The sequence below is a fragment of the Sipha flava genome, unplaced genomic scaffold, assembly GCF_003268045.1.
Source record: "Sipha flava isolate LNK unplaced genomic scaffold, YSA_version1 222_pilon_pilon, whole genome shotgun sequence".
NCBI classification, from domain to species: domain Eukaryota; kingdom Metazoa; phylum Arthropoda; class Insecta; order Hemiptera; family Aphididae; genus Sipha; species Sipha flava.
In genome coordinates, this window is record NW_020272853.1 from 303983 (window position 1) to 330497 (window position 26515).

Below are 26515 nucleotides of genomic sequence, written 5' to 3' on the forward strand. Positions count from 1 at the left end.
AAACTGGCCCGGACTAAAAAAATTTTACGGCCCTACCAAAGTGAAATTATTTTATATTCGAATCACAATATAGAAAATGGTCTGGAGGACACTAAATCTTCATTTTTATTTCTAAATTGAACTTATTACATTAATTAAAACTTAAAAGTTTAGTTAAACGATAAAATAATGTTAACCCTTTATTTAAAATAAAATATTAAATGTCTACTAATTATTATACATAGATATAGACATAAAGTTCTATAATAATTATTAAATAAAAATCATATATTATTATAATAGTACTTATTTTAGTTTATTTTTTATTTTCAAATACAATTCTTATATAAAAAAAACTATTTTTAAATATAATAATAATAATGGCAATATTTATTTTAGGTAATTACTAATTACTAATTGTAAACAAAAGAAAAAAATGTAGTTACCTACGTAGTATCTTTATAGGCTATATTAATTATGTATTATTATTATTATTATTATATAATTATGTATTAAAATATATTAATTATTTATTTATTTATTCAATTAGTAATTTTTTTCATTAAGTTACTGATTTGTGCTATATATTCAATCATATCTACATTTTGTAAAGAATATAATATATCTTTCTCACACGACATTATAATAAATTCTTTCACACTGAATTTGAGGTATAGATAATGTTAACAAAAACTTGTATGCTAAAAACAATTCTGTATATGTTGTAGCATACAAATTATACTTCCATAAAATTTGATAACAGCAAAATATACAATTTTTAGATGTCTTTTTATGTACAAGGTATTCTTTGGTTAACTCAGATTCCTCTTCTTTATCGTTATTTTCTAGATCTATTGTCATACAGTTCTATTCTTTAAGTAATGTTTTTGAAAGTGAATCCCATTTTCCTCAAAATCTATTATTTGTTCTTGTAATATTTTTTTATCGATATTTGGTGAAAAGTCTGTCAAAAGCTCAGCTATTTTATTCATCGCATTTTCAGGTATTTTTTTTATTAATTTAAGGTTAGTAGTATATAGCCATTCAAAGTCTATGTACATTTCTTTATGCTTTGAAAATCTATTTTCTTAACTTTCAATAACACTATCCAAGGTTATATTATAAACATTCATTTCATATTTTTTTTTAAAACAATTATAAGGGGTATCACTGATGATTTCGTCGTGAAACTTTGGTTTTTTTTTTAATTCTTATTTCTTGAAAATCTTCTTCAACTCTGAATGTTGTATCTACATTTTAAAAATCACGTTCATAGCAGACAAAAAATATTTAGCTTTTTCGTACACATCAATAAATTTTCTACTTGCATCTTTTAACGTTTTTATTATGTTTTCTATAATTTTGTATGATTGTAGCAAATCTATTCCTGATGTTTGTAAATAGTTTGATAATGGAGTGGTACTTTTAAAAATAAGAATAAATAATTGTGCTGTTATAATTGTATCAAATTTTAGTTACATTTGTAAGTACACGTTAGCATTAAACCGTGTATCAGAGTTCATACTTTCTGATGTCAAAATATTAAACAACGTTTGACATATTTGAACAAAGATTGAATTTTGAGTCATTTAAAGATCCAAAAACCTTTCTTAAAGATTTTTCTTTCGACCACCATCTTGTTTCACCTAACGTACTTATGAAACTAATATTTTTACCTTCTGTCGTATTTTTCTAAAAATGCATTCGTATATATGACTGACAAACGAATACTGCAACTTTGTTTAAAAGACTAAAAAGTGAAATAGATTTATTAGTTTTCTGAGTTACATCCTATATAACCAAATTTAGTACGTGTACAAAGCATCATACATGAAATTGTTTGGGTGAATCATCAATTAACCACTAATCCTTGCATTACCTTGCATGTTAGCTGTCCTATTACTTGAGTTCCCAATACATTTTGTAATATCAATATTTAATTTTTTTAACTCGTTTGAAACAAGTTCGTACATATCTTTACCCGATTTACAATTAACAATGCTTATAATTCGTTCATTAACTTGTTCATTTACGTATCTAACTACAATGGAACACTGATCGACTACATTGATATCCTATGTGATATCAATTTGTATGGTAAAAAAATTGGCTTGTTTAATTTCCTCAGATATTTTCTATTAATTTATTCATTCCTTGAATTATTACATTGGTGGTAGTTTTCGACAAAAAACTAACAAGATTGCCTCGTCCTTTGTTACTTTGTTTGTCGTGTATTTTTTTTACTCTTATCGATGCAATTTCGCACGTGGTTGTTTAGTACAGGATCAAATTTTGAAATTAACATTAATATTTCGAATAAATTTCCATGATCTAATGAATCATTATTTAAAGTATAAGCTGCTTCATTAGCATCACGGTAACTAAGACCCCTCTTGTCTATCATTTTTATTGTTTCAATAATACGTTCCAAAATATTTCTATTATTTTGTACTTCTTTGAGGTTTATTTTTCATGTTTTACTGAAATAACTTATGATGTCTTTATTACTGCCAAACATGAAAAATGATTATAAATTGTTAATATGGGTTTTGCTCATTTCATGTTCTTTAATTCTGTAAAAATGCTTAGTTCCACCACTATAAGAAAATGATTTTCAATTAAGACTATAACTTATCCATTTTCTAATATCGCCCATTTTCTTACTTGTAAAATATAATTTAACGGTATTAAAATCAATATCATTGGGTTGACGAGGGTTATAATTTAAAAATTAGTGAATGAACTTCTTAGAAAGTTTTTCATAAAAATCTACATTAATTGTCATATTAAAAATGTCCCCGGAAACTACCTTATTATTATATATTGACACAAATTGTGTTCTGAATGTGTTTATTATATTTATAATTTTTAACATTATTTAAAGTATAAAACCCTAACTTAAACACTTGTATATTTAGATGTACCTACTTAATTGATAATGGATGTTATAATATATTTATATTACAAATATATTACGTATTTTTTAGATGATAATATATCAGACAATTTGTTAAATCATACTAAACTAGAATGTAAATTGATGCATTAATCGTATTGTATTCAATTTTGAAATAATGTTAATAGTATGTTAATAGAGGTTACTGATATGTTTATAAAACCTAAAAGTATTAATGTTACAAGCTTTTGGTCATTTCATCCTTATCAACCAAAAACAAACATTCCATTCAGACCTTAAAAATTGTATAACTGTAGGAATGGAGGTCATCGTTAATGGATAATTTATTGTGTTAAGAAAAAGCTTCATTTTTCAATACATGGATTTTTTTGGAAATAACTTTACTTTTTAAAAAATATGATTCCTTGCTTAAATTATATTTAGATAAAATTGTAAAAAAAAGTTTAAAATGTTATAATACTGTAGCCCAACAAGGAGGAGGTCAATTTGCTATTTTATCAATAACTATAATTAATAATATTCTTGAAATTATTGCTAAAAATATAAAATTTATAATTTCTAATAAAGTAAAAGATGCTGTAATATATTCTGTACAACTCGATACAACACAAGATATATCTGTTACAGATCAATGCTCAATAATATTATGATATGTAAATGGTACATCTATCTTCGAAAGATAAGTTGGTACGGTAAGGTGTAGCTCAAATAAAGGCTCTGATTTTGTTGAGTTACTCTTAAATGTTCTCAAAGATATGAACATAGACCCAAAAAGTTGTATAGGAAACAAAACAGATGGAGTTGCAAATATGCTATGAGTTTATAATGGATTTACCGTAAAAATGAGCGAAGCAGCAGTTGAACAAATAAATGTATGGTGTTATGCACATGTATTAAATTTAGTTATTAGTGATATTACAAGCAAAATTGTCCAATTTATTTATTTGTTTGGTATCTTGCTAGGATGTGTAGTATTTATACTTGAGTCATATAAACAAAAATTCCAACAAAAAAAAAATATGTACAATCGGCGAAACAAGATGGTGGTCCGAAGATGGCGCATTGACAAAGGTTTTTGTAAATTTTAATGAACCCGAAAATGGATTGTATGTAGATCTTATAACTACATTAGATGAAATTCAAAACAATTTAGGTATAACTCCAGATGCTCGATTCAAGACAAAAAATTTAAAAGAAGGTTTATTAAAATATGAAACTATTTTAACTGCTCAGATGTACTTGCGAATTTTTTTAAAAAAAAAACACTCCTCTATCAAAATATTTACAAGGACATTGAAGTTCATATAATTGAAGGCTTATCAAATGGTGAAACAAACTTTGAATAACTTGCAAGACTTTGCTCGCCAGTTTCAATGTATAAAAGAAGCAGCTAATACTTTTGTTGAATATAGCAATAAAAAGTTTGATAAAATGGAGAATAATACTTTAGAAATTATAAATGAGTTACCTCTTAGTAGAATAAGGAAAAAAAAGATAATTTACTGACTATGAATCAATAGATGATCCTATTACAAATCCATCACGTGCATTTGAAATCAATGTTTACAACCAAGTATTTGATATAGTTATTGAAAGTATTTCATCAAGATTTGAAAAACATGAACAACTATGTGCCGATTTTTCTTGTCTCTACCCAAACAGTTTTCAACCAGATTTACCACTTCAAACAAATGCTTAAATAAAAGTATATGAAAAAATCAGAAATTTTATTCCGGACATAACTTTTGATGATATTAGAAATTAATATGTTGAGTTTACATCTAAATGGAAAGAGTTGAAAAGAACCATTGCTTGTGTGTATGATGAACTAAATAATCAAGTTACTGATGATGGTAATGATTAAGAAAATGGTAATCTATATTTATTTTTACGTAAATATTAAAATATATAATCATCAATAATTATGTTTTATTTATTTTATGTTTTGTTCTAGGACTCAAGAGTGATGATGACATTAAAGTTTATGTGTATAGTTCCAGTGCCAAGTGTTGTGTTACATGCTTTTTTGAAGTGTTGATGAAATATAATTTATACGCAAATACATATCGTGGCCTCCACTTTGCATATAAATTTATGTTTACTTTATCCATTACACAAGTAGAATGTGAACGTACATTTTCTAAATTAAAATTTGTAAAAAATTATTTAAGAAATACAATAGGTCAGATTGTATCAGAGTATGTTGTTGTGGGATTTAAATAATAAAAATCACTCACAATTTAATTAAATTAAAATAAACACTATATTATATAAATATGTATGTACAAATATCGATACGCGTTATAATTGCGGAGGAATTGCCGAATATGTCGCGGAGTGTAATTCACGGACTGATTGAATGAGCGTCTGAACAGCCGGTATATATATATCGGCGTCGATTGTCTAGAACATTTTCGAAATTACCTTAACGAGATAATCATCGCATATTCTAGAACATGGGATTTCCCCTTATCCACTGACAATATTGTAACCAACTTGGACGATTCGAGGTGCGTTGTTTACGTCACCACATCACTCCCCTACCAGTGACGGTGTCAAGCATAAACTACTTGGAGACGGTCTGGAAAACGAACTCTTCTTCCAGAACGTGTCCTTTGATCCTCCTTTGTAATGGTATTCGGTGTAGATGTCTAAATTTCTCTCGAAATATCTTCCTTAGAATGGTCGTCTACTATGATGTAGGCCGGTTTAAGTCTATCAATAGTTACTCTAACTTTTTTCTTCTTTATATCAATGGCAAAAGTTTTTTTATTTCTACTTATGACTCTATAGGAACCATCTTAGGGCATTTGTATTCCATTTTTGGGTCCGTCATGTCGAATGAATATGTACTCTGTGGTTGCAAGGTCCTTGAAAACAAAGTTTTTCTTCTCGCCATGTCGTGTACCATTGACAGGTCGGATCTGCTGAATGTGATGTCGAAGATCTTTGATAAACTCAGCTGCATCGTCGAACTTGGCAGCATTATCTTTTGACGTTAGAAATTCACCAGGGAGTCTAAGTGGCTCTCTATAGACTAATTTTGCAGAGGTCGCTATCCAAGCTGCTCGGATGCCCAATAAGACTGTCGGAAGAGTTTCTGTCCATCGATTATTTTGATGACATTTAATGGCGGCTTTAAGCTGCCGATGGCTTCGTTCCACCATGCTATTTGCTGACGGATGATAGGCCGTGGTTCTAAGATGGTTCGTGCCAGTCAAGTTATTAAGTTGCTTGAAAAGGCATGACTCAAATTGTCATCCCTGGTTTGTTGTGATACGAAGAGAGGTACCAAATCTTGCGATCCAATGCGTATAGAAAGCTCGTGCTACGGTTGCCGCTTCTTGATCTTCCAATGGAATTACCTCAGGCCATCGAGTAAATCTATCGATACACGTGAGGCAATAGCGAAATCCTTCAGAATAAGGCATAACGATTAGATCTAAATGAACACGTTCAAATCTTTGAGACGGTAAAGAAAATGAACCAAGAGGTGCTGTGACATGGCGCGTGATTTTGGCTCGTTGACATTCTACACATGCCCTCGCCCAATGTCTGCAATCTGCGTCAATTGCTGGCCACACGAATCGCTGTTTAACAAGCTTCGTCGTGGCCTTGACACCTGGATGTGCAAGGCGATGTATATTATTGAAAACTTTACGTCGGAATGGCTTTGTGACAAAAGGCCTGGCGGTTGAAGTTGATACGTCACAGAACACTAAGACATTTGTACCTGGTAATTGAACTTGCTTGAGTTGTAGTCCAGTATTTTCTTTTTCGTATTTTTTTAATTCATCGTCTCCCTGTTGTGATATCGCTAATGAAGTGTAGTCTATTGTCTCTGACAAGCCGTCAACGCGAGATAAGGTATCAGCCACGATATTCTGCTTACCTGGAACATACCTAATATCCGTGGTGAATTGTGAGATAAAGTCTAGGTGTCTGAATTGTCGTGGTGTGTATTTATCCTATTTCTACTGAAATGCAAAAGTGATGGGTTTGTGATCAGTGAATGTAACCAAATCGCGTCCTTCCACCATATACTGAAAATGCTTGACAGCAAGGTAGATCGCGAGAAGTTCTCGATCGTAGGCTCCGTATTTCGTCTCGGTCGCTGTGAGTTTCTTGGAAAAGAAGCCAAGAGGTTGCCACTCATTAATAATGAACTGTTGGAGAGTTGCGCCAACCGCGGTGTTTGAAGCATCACTTACAATAGCCAGTCGAGCGTTGTCGCATGGATGTGCGAGAAGCGTGGCTGTGGCGAGTTTCTCCTTGCATTTTTCAAAAGCCGAAATGGCCTCTGGTGTCCAGTTAATAGGTGACTTACCTTTTAAATTGGGTGCCAAAAATCACTTAGTGGTGCTTGTGCGTCTGAAGCTCCAGGTATAAGACGACGATAGAAGTTTATCATACCCAAGAACTGTCGTAGACCCTTAACGGACGATGACATCTTGTAGCTCAAAATGTCAGTGACTCTGTCGGGTAGAGGACGTGTTCCTTCTCTAAAAATCATGTAGCCTAAAAACTTTACTTCTGATTGTCCAAAAACGCATTTTTTTGGATTGATAACCAGAGAGCATTCGCGTAGACGCTCAAAAATGATCTGTAAATGTTTGATGTGCTCTTCCTCAAGAAACAGATGCCACCAATATGTCGTCAATGTAGCTGTAACAGAAATCAAGTCCAAAAAGTACTTCGTCAATAAATCGTTGAAAAGATTTTGCTGCATTTCGAAGCCCAAAAGACATAAAGACGAATTCGTTAAGTCCAAATAGTGTCACGATTGCGGTTTTAGGAATATCTTCTTCAGCTACAGTAGTTTGATTATATGCTCGGACTAGGTCGATTGTTGAAAAAATCGTTTTACCGTGGAGAAAGTGTGCAAAGTCCTGAATATGATGAACCGGGTACCGATCTGGAATAGTCCGAGCATTTATAGCACAGTAATCCCCACAAGGACGCCATGCGTCCGTTGTGTTCTTTGATACCAAATGTAATGGTGATGCCCAAGGTCCCTGGGACGGTCGAATAATGCCTAATTGGATCATAGCTTCAAACTCCTTTTTTGCTGCCTTGAGCTTATCAGGTGCTAAGCGTCGTGGTTTACAAGCTACTGGGGGTCCTGGTGTCGTTTGAATATAGTGTTTGGTGCTGTGCCTAATGTCTTTAGGCGCTCCATATGATCGAGTGATCTCGGGAAATTTCCGTAGTAAACAGTCGTATTTCGTTTCTCCCACGACAATCTTTATGTATAGTATTGAGGATTCAGCAGCGTGACCATGAGTGGTGAGTCATGTAACACCATCTAAAAGACATTGATTACGCACGTCTACCAAAAGATTGTAATGACTCAAGAAGTCCACACCAATGATGGGTTTGGATACTTCCACGATCACAAATCTCCAAGTGAAATCTCGACGAAGTCCGAAGTTGAGGCTGAGCGTGATAGTACCGTAGGTGTTAATAGGCGTGCCATTGGCTGCTGATAGGACGTAATCGGATTTTATTCGTCGGTCTGGAACAGCACATAGGTCGGCACCCGTGTCGATGAGAAATTGAGTTTAAGAAGTTCGATCAGTAATGAATAGACGGCGCGGGGACGGACTGGTCTCACTGGCCGTCATCAGTGATGACCCGTCACGTTTCCCGAATTATAGGTACAAGGTTCCTTGCATGTTTGCGATTTTGATCCATAACGCCAATGATACCAGCATAATCCATTTGCACCATGGAGAGTACGGCTCCGAGATCGAGATCTTGAGCGGTAAGTACTTGGTCTTGAGTCCGGATTACGCAAGGGACGAGTATTGATCGCTGCCACTTCACTTCTCAACGTCGCAGTTTCCTGATTTATACTCAAGGTAAGCTGAGAAATTTTAAGATTCAACATGGCTTCAAGAGTGTCACTTTTCGATGTCTCTGCTATTTGAGGTACCAAAGAACCAGATGCATTGTCTGCATGGACAGCGAGTTCTTCAAGCTTACTATCTTTAACTATTACTAACGCCACTTTTATACTTTTTGGTAAGCGGCCTATCCAAAGTGTCTTTAATAATGTTTCCGGAACGGAAGAGTCAACCAGGTTTTGGAGGTGGCGTAAAAATTGTGATGGTTTACGGTCACCAATCTCAACGCGCTCCAGAAGTTGACGTGATTTTTCCTCTTGGGAGGCACTAAGACGTTTTATTAATTCATCTTTAATTTTAACATACTTACTGTCCGAGGGCGGCGTCATAATTATGTCTTTGACTTTAACTGCATATTTCGGCGGTAATGCTCCAACCACATACCCGAATTTCGTGCTGTCAGCTGTGACTCCCGCGCTGGCGAAACTACCTTCGACCATAGCAAATCAAAGTTCGGGATCTGACGAAATGAAATCCGGTATTTTGACGGCCACTCGAGCAATCGTTGCGTCTGTCTCTGCCATCACGTCGAGGTCACCAATTTGTGGGATTTAAGTTTTAAAATCACTCACAATTTGATTTAATTAAAATAGACACTATATTATATAAATATGTATGTACAAATATCGATATATAAAGTTATAAAGTTTATATCAAGAAAATTGTATGCAAGTTATTTTCATACGAATATTACTATTATATTATGTAAATATTCGTTCAACACTTAAAAATTTAATATAGTATGATCATTTTTACCCTGTACTTATTTCTGTTCAAACGTTTATGCGTAAGTCGAATACGTTTGGATAACATTGAACATGGGTAAACATAATACAAAAATACATAACGTGTGTAAAGAGTATAGTGAAAAAAAACATAAGAAAACCATAATTAAAAAGTTGTGTAATTACTGCAATTGGACTACAGTAAAAAATGCAACTCGTCCACTAAACCACATTTTAGACTGTTGTAAATGTCCTAAAAACACTAAAGATGTCTTTATGACGGTTATAGTCCGAATGTATATCCTAAGTATATTAACTAAACTACATTCTTATTAAATTTTTTTTTGTTCCATAAAAATTATAAATATTATAAATGTGTATAAATTTAAAATACTGAAATATTTCACAATCTCTTATATTTCATGAAATTTTCAAACATAGTTATATTTGATATCATTAACAATAAATATGGGTAATAAAAGCTATAAAACACTAAGTATTTATTAACTTTTTAAGTTCTCTCGTGTCGAAAAATGTAGAAATTCGACAAAGCTACAATAATCAAAAGAGATGTGTGTATATTTTATTATATAACAAAGAAAAATTCGAAAAAACGGAATTACGCGGAAGTACATTTATTTTATTTGTTCGTCAGAAAATAAAACGCACCTAAATTCGGGGAACAAATATGTTGTAAATGTTTAATTGGTTTTCCGCAAGTTCGTGTATCTATTTTAATTACAAATGTTTACAACGATAAAGTTAATAGTGTCAAATGTACAAATACACTGTAAGATACTCGTAGAAAATGTTTATGTACGTCTCCGTACAGCGCGACCCCCGGCCCATTCCCTAGCCGGGAGGAAATAAGGACGTTGTAAAATCGTCCTCGCTTCGCGTCTTGAAAATCCTGAGACCAAACGGATAGAGTGTGCACGGACGCGTACGCGACAGGCGTCCACGCAATACTATATGTTTTGAACAAATATGATTACTATTGTTACGATTATTTTTATGTGTCGCGGTCATCGGCGGGCGTACGGAATCCGTGTCCGGAAATCGTGTGAAATCGCTATTAACCGCCGCCAATCGATACGGTAATAATAATGACACGCGTCGCGGGGCAGTGCTGCAGAGTTGCGATTGCCGTAGCGGCCCGCGATGAAAACTCTCATCATTTTTCCGATTTAGGGCAAGGGACGGCGGCGGCGGTCGGGTGTAATATTTTCGGATCGTCTGCGATAGCGGTTACGCCTATACCACGAAATCTCGGCCGACCAATAGTGGAGAACGGGCGACCGAGCGCGGACGACCGCGTCCGAACCCGATAAACACCGACGGAATTTTACGTGCGCGCCGCCGCCGCCGCCGCCGCCGGCTAGTGACTCCTACCGGTTAGTCGCGGTACAGCTGTTCCGTACGTGTGTGCGTTGATTGTCGACCGTGCGAGTGTCGTATCAACCGCACTTGTTCATCAATTTGTTCGCTTATCGTTTATTTTTTTACTAACAACCGTTTTCGTTGTCGTGATAACGTCCAGTTTCCCCCCGAGATCGATATCATTGTTTGCGGTTGTGCATTACGTTCCCGATTGTTGCGCGGGCGGACGACAATGCGCGCTTTCGAATGTGCTTGATTCGACCGCATACATCCGAGACGGTCACGTGTTGTTTATTGGTATGGAACCGACGACCGAGAAGAAATGAAAGCCATACCGGAGAAAACGGTTTCCCAAGACAATGTAAACGCTGACGTTGCGAACGTCGGCGAACGCGGCGCGATCGCGGATTACGACGGAAGCGTGATCGTAATTTATTCGTCCGCGGAATCCGAGAACGATGAAGTGGAGTCGGGCGAAAAGAACCGTATCGGAAAATTAGAGGACGGAGAGGAAGAAGAAAACGGCCAGCGGCGCAGCAAATCCAAGAAAAAGCACAAGAAACACCATCACAAGCACCATCACGATCCGTCTCATATACGGAAGAAGCATAAGAAACGTAACAAACAGGTGAGTCCAATATTTCTATGGGCCCAAAAAAGGGAGTCTGAAATCGTGAAGGTGGTGTGCGAAGATTATGATCCACATAACCGCCTTAGACTGGTGAAGACCGGCGGTGTGTGGACGTCGAAACCCAGGTCCAAAGTATTGGCAGCGGCCCAATCACGTTCCACCGTTTGTAATTACGAAAACGAATCGCAAAAAGATACCGACGAAGAGTCGGTACAAGAGTTGGAAAAACAACCAAAAGAAAAACCAAAAGAAAAGCCCGAAAAGAAGAAGAAGAAAAAACATGGAGTGGATGTGAATGAAAATTCGATCGACTTTTCCGACAATTCATGCAGTGAGGAGGACGAAAAAGAACAGAGAGCTCGAATCGAACGAGCACTTGAAATGATCGACCAAGATTCTACGCTCATTGAAGGTGTACAGACTACCTTACCCGCGGTCGAGACGGGTGAAATTAAATTACCGGAAGGCACGACGATTCATCAGGTCAAGACTGAAGATACGAATAAGAGGCCCATTACCACGACCTCACCGTTATCACCGCCGCCGACTCCTGTCAATAGTTCCGCAGCTCAGTGCACGTATGGTGAGTTGACCATAATTACACAGGAACAACTGCAAAACGAGCCATTGAATCTGGAAACCACAGGTAAGCGATCCGCATTAGAAATACGATTACAGGAACCGCCGCTTAAAAAGAAACGAGTTGTACAGCAACCGCAACCCGCATTAGTCAATGAGCCAGTGAAACCCGAATGGGACCCATTGGCAGAGCTCAAAGAGGTGCTTGCCGATCCTAGTCTGGCCGTGCCCGATCCTCTGCTAGTGCCCAGAGGTAGACTGGCCGCTTTGGTGGCCAGTCCGGCCACAGAAATCCCCAAACTGTTACAAACGCCAACGCTATTGCCACCGCCACCGGATCTCGATCTCTTCGCCGTCTCGCTGTCGCATCTTCGGTCCATATTGCAACAGACACCATGCTTCTTGGATGAACGCAAAGCCGCGGACAGCAGTCAACAGTCAAGCATTGAACAAATGCTGTTATTGTCGTACATATCTTCGAAGGATATGTCCGGCGTCGACAACGAGCTGATATCGAGCATGCTGAGTTATCTGCTACCGAACGAGGAGGCGGTGGCTTCGCAGCCGTACAGTTATTCACAACAGAAGAACCAATGGAACGACGTGTTCTACGGCGGTAATTTGGCACCACCGCCGTACGGCGCAACGCCAGGCTACAACCAAACGGATGACTGCAATTGCGCGTCCGTATCGCCGTTGCCCCCGTTGCCCCCGTTGCAACAGCAGCCGTCACGTCGGATGCTGCAAAGACACCAGCAGCCTCCCCGGCCACTGCAACCGGTGCAACCGCAGCTGCAACAAACGCCGCAGGAGCAGCAAACGTCGCTGCTGCAACAGCCTCCGCCGCCATTGCCGTCGCCGCTTCTGGTTCAGCCGACCAAACAGCAAGTTTGTCCGGAGCCTTACTGCAACGGGTTGCCGTCTCCGTGCTACGAGAGTTGTTGTTCGAAGGTCGCGGGTAGCGGTTGCAACTCCTACACTGTGATGTCCCCGAACGGCTGTAACCCGTTCGTGGTGTCTCCGGTCCGTTGCGGTGGTCCCGTTATGAAGACGTCTTGTCACGCGTACCCGCCGGCCGGCGCCGCTTGTTGTTTTTCCCCGGATGTCGGCTACGGGTGCAACGATCAGTCATCAGCACCACCGATGCCGCCAAAACTGCCCGCTTCGCCTCACAACCCCGGTCAATACAACTACCAAACCGGTTTATTGCAACCGCAGTCGTTGTCGTCGGCGGAATGCAGCAGTGGCGGTGGCGGCGGCGGCGGAGGCGTCGGCTATGTTGGCGGCGGTGCGGACAATGTTGGCGGAGACCAACTGCAATGTTCGACGATTTCAACTGATAAGCCACAGACGCCGCGACCGGAAGCTCGTTCGGGCGCCGAAGCCGCGGATAAACCGTTGCATAAACCCAAGATCAAAGTCAAACAACATTTAATCGATCCGAACACTAAACCGCGACTTTTGAACATTCATGGTGCCCTACACCTGGCTGGAGGTAATCCGCATGACCTGCTCAGTTCATCGCTGTGGCACCCGTTATTCGGCAGGTAACTATATTGCATTACATATGATCATAATTGTACACTGTATTGTTTAGAATTAAATGTGATTTATTGAAATAAACGTGTAGGTCGTAATAAACCGTAATTCTAAAAAATGTCCCGTTTCATGCAACTTTTTTAACTAATAAAACGGTATTATCTAGTACGACTGCGTTTATAAAAACGATTTTATCATCAAACACTTTTTAAATTAAAATGTAGCCTTAAGTTTACATTTATTATTTAAATAAATTAAATTTTTTTGATGAATTCCAATAATGATTTAGATGCATTCCAGCGAAAAATATATAGTTAAAGCCGCTGAAGTCTTTTATTTAATTTGAATAAGAAAATTATTTTAATTATTTAGTAATTTGTTATGAAAATTAAATTTATCATTAGCCCCGAATTATTTGGTAAGAATAAATATTACTTAACATTTTACCTGTAAATAATTTTTAATTACAAATTATTTCTAAATTTATTATGACTGCCATGAATTTATATATTTTCAGGAATATATAATTCAGAATTATAATATATCACCATGTAAACTTATTAGGTTAGAAAAAAAATATCAATGAGAGTTATGTAATGTTAATGGACTAAGGTACAATATAATTCATGCAAATAATCAAGATAGTAGATTATTATATTTATAAAAATAGCTTAATAAAAATCAAATTCAATAGTAAAAATTATTCACATTCAAAACAAATCAAAAGTTGAAATACATTTTTATTTTTGTGTAACTTCAGTTAAAAATGTCAGAAATAAATTAATGGAATTGGCATAATAATAGATAATGTGATACCTATCAAAAATATGTAGACTGCACAATGGTTTGATTTTAGAAATACTTATCATACTGACATAAAATTAAATATTTTGAGTGTATTGTTTTTATATTATTAATAGTAATGTAAATATTTAAAAATTAAAGCTTAATAATTCATAAAGTATCTAATTTTATTTCATAATATGGTACTCTACGTGTTTGGTAGTATTATATTAAATTGTCATACAGAGCAATGACGTCACAGTACGTCAATGGTTGTGATAGATCGTTATTTTTTTCCATTATCTCCTACATAGATTTACCTTCATCATCTACTATGAAATTTTTAATGTGCGCATGTGCACGAACTACATAAAATATTGTAGTTATAATGAATAATACGTTTTATAAAATTATTTTAAATTTCATAATCATAATCATATATTAAAGAAAAAAAGTTTTAAATACTAATCCTAGTATAAAATCAACATTTGGAAAAATTTTTCGGTTAATAATTTGGTTGTATAATAAACAGTTTAATGTTTGAAGATTTTAAATTTATTACAAAATTTAATGATAATTTTTATTGTTATATGGTTATAATTTTGTGATGAAAAAAAAAGAAGACTCTCTTAACCAACATATTAGAGTTGGTATAAACGAGAACTTCAATATGAAAGTTGACAAATAGTTATTACTCTACGAATCATTAATTAAATTAATTTATTTTTATGTAAAATATTTTTAAGATTTTAAACCAACTTTTGTGTGAAATCTAACTTATTGAGTTCAAAGTTTTTCTAAAAAATCCTTTAAGATCTTTTCATTATATGCCTTTAATGATTGTCGTGTGTCAACCATTTAAGTCAATATGAAAATATTCAAAATATTATTCCACTAACGTCTTAATAATCATCTAAATATCGTAAGTTTTCTTCTCTATTCGGAGCTTACCATTTCCTAATATATATATTCCTTTGTTTTAAAGTCGTCGATGCACTGATGTCCTCATTCCATAATATTCTTACTAAAATGTTCTTTTTTATTCTTTTTAATTAATTACCAGCAAGTTAATTTTTTTTTTCTACAAATTTGAATCAAAACGACCACCATCTGGGGCTTTATCGATGTATTTTTCGCTTGGGAGGGGTAAAGTGCAATAAGAGGCACTTGTACCCCCTTCTCTAAGAAGAGAATTTACACGTGTGTGGACTTCACTCCCAGTGGAGTGGGTCCGGTGGGAGACAGAGTAGGCAACCAGAATGACGGCAGGGAAGGGAGACTACAGAAAACTTAGCAGAATATTTTTTGAACTGAGCCGGGTTCGAACTGGTGACTGCGTACATCGTGACCACATTGTGTGATTACTAAACCACTCTGCCCCCTAAAGCAAGTTAATAAGTGTACAATTAGTAACATTATTTTTAATTTTTTTTATTATTGAAAAGCCATTCATAATTTATTAATTTATCATAACAGAGTGATATACGAGTGTGTGGTAGAGTTTGAATATACTTGAGTGTTCTTCAAAAAAAAAAAAAAAAAATAGTATTATTGCTTACATTAAAATAGGATTTTAAATAGATTTCTGACTTGATAAAATTAATAACAGCAAATCAAAAATTTATTTTGATTAACAGTTATAACAGTATTAACAGTAAAATAAGAATCTTAATGATTATTTTAATTATGACTTGTAATCATATTTTAATTTTGATATTTAATTCACGAAATCAATTGTGAACTTGTTGATTCTTTTAATCAATACAACTTCAAGAATTTTTTTGTTATTAGCTTGTCTCAACACTATTCGGTGAGTATTAAAATGTGAATTTTTCTACATTTTGAAAAATTAAATCTGAAAATATACGAGTATACGAATTTAAAATAAATTGTGAACACAAAATTTCATTGATGATATAATACACTTTTTAGTGAAATATATTGACAACTTTATAATATAAATATATAAATTTAATATTATTACATTAATTTAAGTTGTATATAAAACAACTATATAAATACATTCCTCCAAACATTTTTTATTTTTAATTGATGTTTTGACTATACATTTTTTTTAAATTAATGGATATTCTATACATGCGGTACAGAATCAGTACTTACTCGTATTTATGACACTTTTATTGTACCTTATTCAGATGATACATTTTATATTTTATCACAAATGTATACTAAACTTTTTTTAAATGCTATTACATATCACTGTTTTAATTTAATTTAATTTAACTATTTAAAATCTGTGAACTTCTTGTTTTTTTTTTTTTTTTTTGATTTTTTAAGCGTTTATAATGCAAACTGTTTCATCATATACCTATCGTAAGTATAAACATATAGATTAAATGTAATTAGTAAATATTTTATACATGTTTATGTATATATTATAAAATGTATTCATTTGCTTTTTAATTATTGTTATTTTTAAAATTTTCCAAGATACTATTTGTGTAATTTAGAGTTAACAGTGTTTATTAAAATTTGTAATTATAAATATAAATTAAAAACACATTGTACATTAATTTTACAATGATGCTATATTATTGTTTTTAAAACTTATTTTGATATTTAAGAAAAAATTAAATTAAAATAAATATACATTAATCATTATTAATCATCAAAATAATGAAAGTAATTTTTATAGACTTTTAAGTTCTATGTATAGAACAACTAATTATTCTCATAAATAGTGACTATTATTTTTAGTTTTAATCTTTTAACTGATTTTTGTTACGTATTTTAGATAAAATGATTATTTGTTGTAAAACTTGTAAATCGTAATTTTAGTATGAGCTAATACAATTAGTTACATTATACATTTGTATATATGTAACTATGTAAGATAAAATGTTCATGAAATATATTTTACAGTTTTACATCGACCTTTTACACCAAAATCATTTTTTTCAATTATAATATGATTAATTATTGATTCAAAATATTATATAAATGTTTACGATTAAAGCGACCGTTCTAGCCTCTATAGTAGGAGGTCGACAACCTGCGGCTTTTTATTTAGTAATCTGCAGGTTTGTAGGATTCGCTTCAACATCAAGATTTTTTTCCTTTTAATATAAAATTCGTATGTATGACTAAAAAAAAAAAACATTCTTCAAACTAGTGGCTTTTTTGTACATCATTTAAAACTTTAAAAAAATTACTCTTGTGAAAAAGTTACCGACCCTTGCTCCAGTTTCTAGGCATACTATCATTGTGTTTAAAATATATTTTAATCTCTTAGTCCTATTTACATAAATATGGTGAACAGTATCTTGCCGAAAGTGCGAAAGTGCAATGTCTAACCGTTTTTAATATTAATAAGTTTTTAAAAAAGTATTTAATTAAAAAGGTATTAAGAGCGATATTTGTTTACAATTTAGTTTAATATTGTACTGGTACATTGATTTAGTATTTTTTGACGATATCCAATAAAGTTATAACATAGACTTAAAAAAAAAAGTATCTGAATAGTACGTTCATGAAATGGCAGTTGTTTTGTTTTTTTTGCTCTTGTTAAACGTGGAAAATTTAACTTGATAACTTTTATTAGAACACCTACGATAATAAAATACGTTATAAATAAAAGAAGTTGTTTTTTACACAGGCAATTTAAAACATATATTATTAGTTTAATGAAAAAAGGTTTTATGTTCATCTCTCTTTCTATGAACGATTTTATGTCTTAGCTGAAAATAACGTTATCTATTAAGTTGTATTTTACTTTCTCATGTCATTTCTAATCCTAAAACGCAATTTAAATTCACCATCATTAAAACACTTTTTAAGTCCCCTTTTATTAAACAAACATTTATATTTTCCTTATCTATTCCATGTGTTATTCTTACCTAAACTACGGGATGTCACCGACGCATCGTTATCAACTTTATATAACGATTAATGCTTTTTTATTTTACTATTCTTCAAAAAAAAAATTTATACTACACATTTTTTATACTAGCATATTAATAAAATAACAATCCATGTGTTATGGTAATATAATTTATTAAAATTTAATATATTTAGTATAATAGTTTATAAATATTACAAAACATATATTATACTTTCTTCAATTTTGCAGTTCATGTAACAAGTATCGTATTTTAAAATAAATTCATAATTCTATGTGTTTTTAAATTAAGTTTTTTTTTATTTCGTTGATTATGATTACTCATACATTAATTGGAATTCAATACATTGGCATATCATTTAGTAATGTCATTAAGAATATTTCTAAGAAACATTTCGAAAAATTATTGTACTTTTTACACATGTGTTAAAATAGCTAATGAGCTTAAAAATAGACGTTGAATTAATTGTGTTTCTATTTAAATGTAAATAAAAGTGAGTAAAACTATTTTAGTTTAGTTAATTGCTGATTTTCTTTAAAAAAAACTTAAAATATTTGTATTACACATAATCACACTCGTTGAAACAAATGAATACCTATAATTTACTTAGAACATTTTATTTTACTGACTGAAATGTCTCTTTTAATAAAAACATGTGATTTCAGTATTAAATAGCATTATATAATATTTGTTCAAATAAAAACTTTAAATAAAAATAAAATGATCTATTAAGTTTGAAATTATTATTGATGCTATCGAAGTCAATCTAAAAATAAAATGAATAAATAGTTAAAATGTAATTCTATGACTGTGTATTTTATTGAAAAATTATAACCATTTATTTTTTAATTAATTTTATATGTTCATAAAATTAAAGTGATTATGCGGATTTAAAACACAAAGTTAATTTTATAAATAGTTTTTTTATTGTTAAGTGGTTATAATTGATTTTAAATAAATACATTTCAATTAAATTTAACTACATTTTTAACTAGGTTTTAAAAATATTAAGTTTAACATTATTTTAAAATTATAAAAATCTAAATTTGTAGTCAATTTTAAGATGTTTTACCATTGGCAAATATGAAACATTCAATTCATAAGTTTTTTTGATATCTAGAGTATAGCCATATTAATATTTTATTCAAAGTTCTAATAAATTATATAATCACAATTAAAAAATTCAAAATTATTATTCAATTATAATCTTGAAAAATATACTATTGATATCAATTATTATTTCTTCATACACTTAATTTTGTAACGTATTACCATTTTTTTAGTCAAAATATTTAGATTTATGAAGTTAAATTGATTTACTATTTTATTTGATTGCATGAAATTAAAATATTGACATGACTAAATTTATCAATTATAAAAATTTTAATCCGTGTGCTTCATAATTGGATGAATTCCCATGTATTTTACATCATGTAATAGGTAGGATTACACTTACCTACTGACTACACTACGCATGTTGAAAAATTAAAAATAAATTTAAAAGTTACGAAATAAATTCTATTAATAAGTTGTCTTATTAAAATAACACTGGTAGAGTAAAAAATATCATCATTATAAATTAATGTTTAATATATACGTACATATATCATGTATTCTATATATTACACATAGTAGTACGACTATGAATGGCGTATAATGTTTTTAAATGGTTACTTAAGCTATAATCATTATTCAATTTGTTATTTTGTTACTAATAAGTTAAAATTGTTGACGGTTGATAGCTATCTAATTCAGTTAATATATAGTTAAATTTTCTGTTAATCAACTGTATTATTTAATTTTTTAATGCGAACAATGAAACGAAATCGCTTGTAAAAAATATTTTTTTCATTAGTAAAAATAAAAAATAAATTATGGTACGACTTTTGCTTTAAAATATTGAGACATTTCATTATAAACTTGGTGGAGACCTTGTAAAAATAAATTTTAACAGATATAAATAATAACTGGGTATATATTTTACTTACGCTTTTTTACCTTGGAATGTCAAATTAGATTTGTGGGACGAGTTTCTAATAGTATGACTTATAACAAAAAAAAGGTTTTTTTTTTTTAAAAAATAACAGCTATTCTTATGAATACTGATAGTCACTCTGCCTTCTTAGTAAAAATTAGTAATTTTGAAAACTACACCGCTCAGTTCCAATATATTTGTAAGTGCACTGACACATTGTTGATTTAATTAGATTGAACTATTAATATCAACATGTTGTAATTTAACTTTTATTTTTATAATTAATGTTGTATTTTTTATTAATTAAATGTTCCTTATTTTTTTCCTATATATTATTTAGCTATTTATTGAATTAAATTTTCATTTTATAACATACAATTTACGACTTAGGATTTTAACTCATAGTTAGTAAATTATGTTAAAAATATTACTGTAGAGTACTGTAAAGCCAAGTGGTTTTAATGACACTTTCGATAATAAACAATATAAATAATAAATTTCAATGAAAAAATATTGAATGTTAGTATATTTGTTGTTCATTAAGTTTTTATTCTTATACTTAAAAAAAAAAATTACATAAAAAATGACTAATACCTACTTGCGTCAAACGGATTATTTACTAAAATTATTTTTTGTTATGGTAATACTTGTCTGAATTATATTTAAAATCTTAGGATAAAAATCTATATTCCAAAATATATAAGTTAATAGCATTTAAAATCAAAAAAGTGTCGTATGTAATTATAATATAATATATTAATTTATATTTATATGAAATATTTTTATAGTTTTAATAATTTTTTACATATTTTTCTTATTAAAACAATCAATAATAAAACTTAGGAATCAATATTTCAACTAATTAAATTATATTTGTTTGCTAAACTAATTCCTCTGCTAATTCCGTATGTTTTTCTTATCATGATATATTACCTTTATTAAATTTTCACAATAATTTAATTATTTTGTCATCATATTATTTTTATGGGAAATTATCAAAATCAAAATTTAAAAATGAAAAAGAAAATGAATCATCATTATTTTTTAAGTCGTATCGCAAGAAAACCTTTGAGATAAATATACATTTAAGTGATAGTAACCAATAATAATTTAACAATGAGAAGCATAATTATCGTGTAGCAATTATAGGATATAAATTTTGTACGATGTACACTTGTACTATAATGTTTATAATGTAATGTTAATAAGAATTTCATATTTTTACTTAACTATTAATAGATTTATTAGAAAAGCTTGATTGGTATACTAGTGTGATAGTTATAATTTCAATTCTGCAACGGCGTGAAGTTTTACATGTAACACGGGGAAATATTTATACGCTATATTATTCGTATTGATTTATTTAACTTTCAGTAGATAACCGGTCCATGTAGCATCAGTGATAAAGTGTTATAATAAATATAACTCTTCAATCCAAAAAGTTTAAAAAAAAGATTAAATATTAATAATTCTAGTCTATTGTTATGTTTATTTGGTATTTGTTAACTAATTGATAGATACATTTATATATATAAATTTACGAATATATGCATATAGCACACAAACTCAATTCAAGCAATCTATTAAGTACAGTGGCGTAGTAGTCAAGGGGGGGGTGGCTAATAGTGCTATAGCTTTCCCTTAGGGTTCATGTTTACGTGTATGCACTAAACTAGTAGTTATAGTAGTATATTACTATTTGATATTTATATGTTTTAAAACTTCGGTATTATCAAAATGTTGATAAATAACGGGTGTTTGTCTAACATCACTTTCGTCTAACATTTACATTATATAATCGATATAGTTTTTATAACTTGTTATGTCGTGGCGATGCTACTTCAGTTGATCAACGTTAATTTATTATTAATATTAATTATATTTTAATAAATATTGTTAAAACTATTTTAAAATGCTGGAAATACATTTTTAAATTTGATGCTGGAAGGGGGATTACTCTGGGTGGACTTTCAAAGAATTTTTTACCTACTTGCTCAAAAAAATCCTTTAGTCCCTTCCATCTAAAACTTTAGGCTACGTCACTAATTAAGTTTTCTATTCATTTTCTCGGTAATTATTTAAAAGAAATGTACATAGAATACTTTTTATAAATTGGCTTATGTTCTACAATGAATGTGTTATACAATTCTATATAAATTATATAGTGTTTAAATATAAATCAAAATTTAACAAAACTACCCTATTTGGTATTATTTAAGGCTGAAATTTAATTTTCAGTCTTGATGCGAATTGTATAGAGGTTGATTTGTCTCCATTAAATTAAATTACAATAACCTTATATTATAGTGATGAACAAAATGGGAAAGCGCTGGATGTAAATAATTTAAATTACTCTTTCTATATCTATAAATAAGAGCTACCCTTATACCTATAATATAATGTACATGCATCCATATTATTTTTAGTATTTTTTTTTATAATACATTCATTGTTTGGTAGTGTAATCGTTTATTACGCCAAAGGAAAATTAAATTACTATATAAAACAATACACTGAGCAATTTATATCCAAAATAACCTGTATCTTCTTGATATACCTGTGTCACTACAATATCAAATCTATGAAAAAAAAAGTAACTATAAAATAGAATATTTTAATTTTTTTGATTTTCTGCGGTAAAAATTTATAAACCATTGCACGTATATGGTTTATGTTTCATGTACACTTTTGATCCTGTGTTAACCATTTGTAAAGTATATTTGTGGCTGAGTTTATGTATATGTTATTTATGATTTTTTCTCTTTGACCATAGATTGTATATTGTTTCAGCCAAGAAAAGCGTTACGGCTGCCGGTGGCAGTGGACAACACCAGTTACTACGACCACCGCATCAACTTCAGACACATCCGGTATACATTAAACGGCAATTTTTTAGCGGTTTAGTTGACTGGACTACACATAAGACCTACAGTATTTATTTATATTAATTAATATTGTTATTATTATTTTTTAATTGAAAAATCCCTTTTTTAATTTTTATTTCTCATTGAAAGTAAATTTTCATTAAAATGTTTGAAATTATACCTAGGCATATAAGAATAAGTTTAAATGTAAGGAGATAAAAATTCAACCATCTGACTATGTCGGACCAGATAGCGACCGTCGTTGTTGGGATCGATTAACCTTGACCTTTGCACCTTATTATATTGGGTGACAATTTTACCTGTATTCCTGTCTTACGGTTTAGGATCTGCTTCCTAAACTTTCCACTGTCGAACGTTGGAATTCATCCAACTTAATTTAAAAATACTATATTATACATAATTTAAGTTTAAGGTGCTGATTGAAAAATTAAAATATGTTTTCGTTATTATACAATTTATTTCCTGTTTATTTATTTTTATTATCATTCTGGTAACTTCTTACAACAAATCATAAAATATTTATGTTCGTTATTCGAAAACCATTATTGATTATTTGTTTTTCGTTAATTTTTCTGTTAAATGTCAGCTATTTATTTGTTACTTTTCTGTGTTTTTGATTGAACTTATAATTTTTTTTTGTTCTACGTCAATTATTTTAACTACTAAATTATTAGAATTAAATATTTATTATTCGGTTGAATGTCAAATGTCCTATATGTTTTAAATATATTTTATCGTATAAAAATGATTAATCCATATAAAATGGAACGTTATCAAAATACCGTATTGATAATGAAATAAGATTGGTTTTCATTACTAGTCTCTTAAATTTTAAGTTTTTTAAGTTAAATAATAAATATACATTATATATTAATAATGCATGCTTATGAGAATAATGGAGTTTTTACATCTCAATGTATTATTAAATATTAGTTGTGACATTGTATAATATTCTCTAGGCTTCGTAATGAAAACAATATGATATAGTATCGTATAAATACTCGTAATAATAAAAATAATATACTATATGTAATAAGTCGATAATTTTTACTCGTACTTGTCGGTCAATAACCGACATACAATTATAATACTAATAAACTGTTCCTGCAGGTACACGTGCAAAAAATAAAACCTAATCACTTATTTACGCATTTGTGTTTTACTTATAATTTAACTTAAACTGTAAAACTTAAATGTTATAATAATGAAGTTATGAATTATTCCTCTACCCCATAGAAAGTCTGATTAGGTTTTAATTTGATTTTGTTTATTATTTATTTTTCCTGGATTATAATTTTATGAATCTAAAGTGATGTAATTCAGTACTTTTAAGCATAATGATTTATATTGTAAAATGTAAAGACAAAAAAAAAAATAAAAGAAAATATATATATTATATATACAAATACTTATTATTTATTACATTTAAATTTGTGTTTGTATATTTTGTTTATTTCCGTATTGGTCTGTTGACTGTTATGTGCTACTGACTGAATCCCAAATCGATTATTATGTTATCAAGTGTAAAATATGACTTGTAGCTTTCAATAATAGTTGATGTACATGTTCATAGGATGTGTTGTACGTGATAAGATTTCCTCAGTATGGTAAGTATAATTAATCGGTTTTATTTATGTGTATTTTTATGAATATTTACCGTTGGGAGGAAAATCGTTCATGTACTGTAGAACCAATTGCTGCAGTAGGTAACAGGTTTCACATATTCACCAAAAATGATATTTGAAATAAATGCACTGCCCGTCTTTGATAACAGACTCGATATAAATATTTGGGTTTAAAAATACCTCTATTTATTTTTTCTTTCTAATATTTTATATTGGTTTAATGTATATATTATTACATACATTTTAGCCGGGTAATAAGATATATTAAATACTAACAAACGATAAAGTGTTTACTATTCCCCTAAATCAAATGTACACGTGTCAATATTATGTATTCGAAAAAATGATGAGTAGAAATGAATTTACGAGAAAAAAAATTATTTCTACAGCAGTACGTTTTTCATAAGGATATCAAAGTAAACATTTTAAGGTTGCATGAAATAGCTTACGTGAACTTATAATTTTTTAACACAAAAGAGTGATTACGTTGCTCACACACGCTTAAGCGATTTGCTAGGTATATTATTTTATAAAATGACAAAACGTAATTTTCAAATTTATACAGAGAAAAGTGTAAGAATTCGTAAGATTTTACTTTTCATTCTTGTACACCGCAAAAAACCACAACAGTTAACATTTTGTATTTTGTTTTTTCAGCGCATTTTGGAATAAAATATATAACTAATTAGAACACACAGAATAGAATAGAATAGAATAGAACACACATAATATTGCCCAGAGCAACAGCTATTTTATGTCCAAAAAGAATTTTCACAAATGTTCAATTTAATGAGTCAAAAGAACTGTGCTTACTAAATATATTTATACAATGCCTCCGGTATGAAAATATCATAATTCTATCCGATTGTAGTTCTAGGACCGGCAAAATCTGATAAAATTATTCTTTTTCTAAACAAAATAAACGTTTGTATAGCTCTTTACATATAGATACCAAGAAAAAACTGAGTTGGTTATAACAATTTTTTTTTAATCGCTGAAACTTAAATTCTCAAGTTTTTATCATAATTCAAATTTTAAAAGTCCATAAAAAATAGCTATTGGACATCATTCTGATATTTTAGTATAATATAATAAAACAATTATGTATATAAATTTCAAATCCTTAGACGATAAATTACTTATTTTATAAAGAAAGAACAAATATTAAAATATCTTATGATGGTATTATAATATAATATTAAAATGGCTTAGATTTTATAGTACTATACTCATATGCAATAATAATATGATTTTTAGTTTAGATGATTTATCAATAATGTTACATAAAATGTTGAAAATTTAAAAAAAAAAATTGATTTTAATTTTTCACAACCATTACTGTATACAAGTATAATAATAAGTGATGAGTCGTACTCCGAACTCTAAATAAAAGAAAATCGAATCGAACTATTTACCATTTAAGTATGTTCGAAATTTGAACAGGAAAATATTTTTAATCAAACAATCTAAAATTAATTTTTATACTTTATAGTTTATAGTATCATAGTAGTATTAATTATTTTTTTTATATTATTACAATTAGGTATGATAAAATAAAGTAATCTCATGTTGAAACATGTGATTATTTTTGTATATATCTATAGGTGATGTGTGATAATATGATCAAAACCACAATTTTATTTTTGGAAAAGAGAAAAGGAAAAATATAAATATTGTTTGTACTCTATATTTTTAAAAATATCATTAGAAATAATAGTATTGGATGTTAAT

The 26515-nt window shown here is 30.6% G+C and overlaps 2 protein-coding genes across 2 annotated transcripts; one reads left to right on the top strand and one right to left on the bottom strand.

Annotated features, from left to right (window-relative positions):
- Positions 1-7524: 7524 nt before the first annotated feature.
- On the bottom strand, positions 7525-9242 carry LOC112683224. Its single transcript, XM_025554140.1, has 3 exons — positions 8558-9242; positions 8230-8411; positions 7525-8139 (listed from the first exon to the last, which is right to left on the bottom strand). Exons 1-3 carry the CDS (start codon positions 9240-9242, stop codon positions 7525-7527), a joined length of 1482 nt encoding a protein of 493 aa, XP_025409925.1.
- A 1654-nt stretch (positions 9243-10896) lies between these two features.
- LOC112683217 lies at positions 10897-23603 on the top strand. The gene is made up of 2 exons (XM_025554129.1): positions 10897-13664; positions 23065-23603. Exons 1-2 carry the CDS (start codon positions 11230-11232, stop codon positions 23153-23155), a joined length of 2526 nt encoding a protein of 841 aa, XP_025409914.1. The 5' UTR covers positions 10897-11229; the 3' UTR covers positions 23156-23603.
- Positions 23604-26515: the final 2912 nt, after the last annotated feature.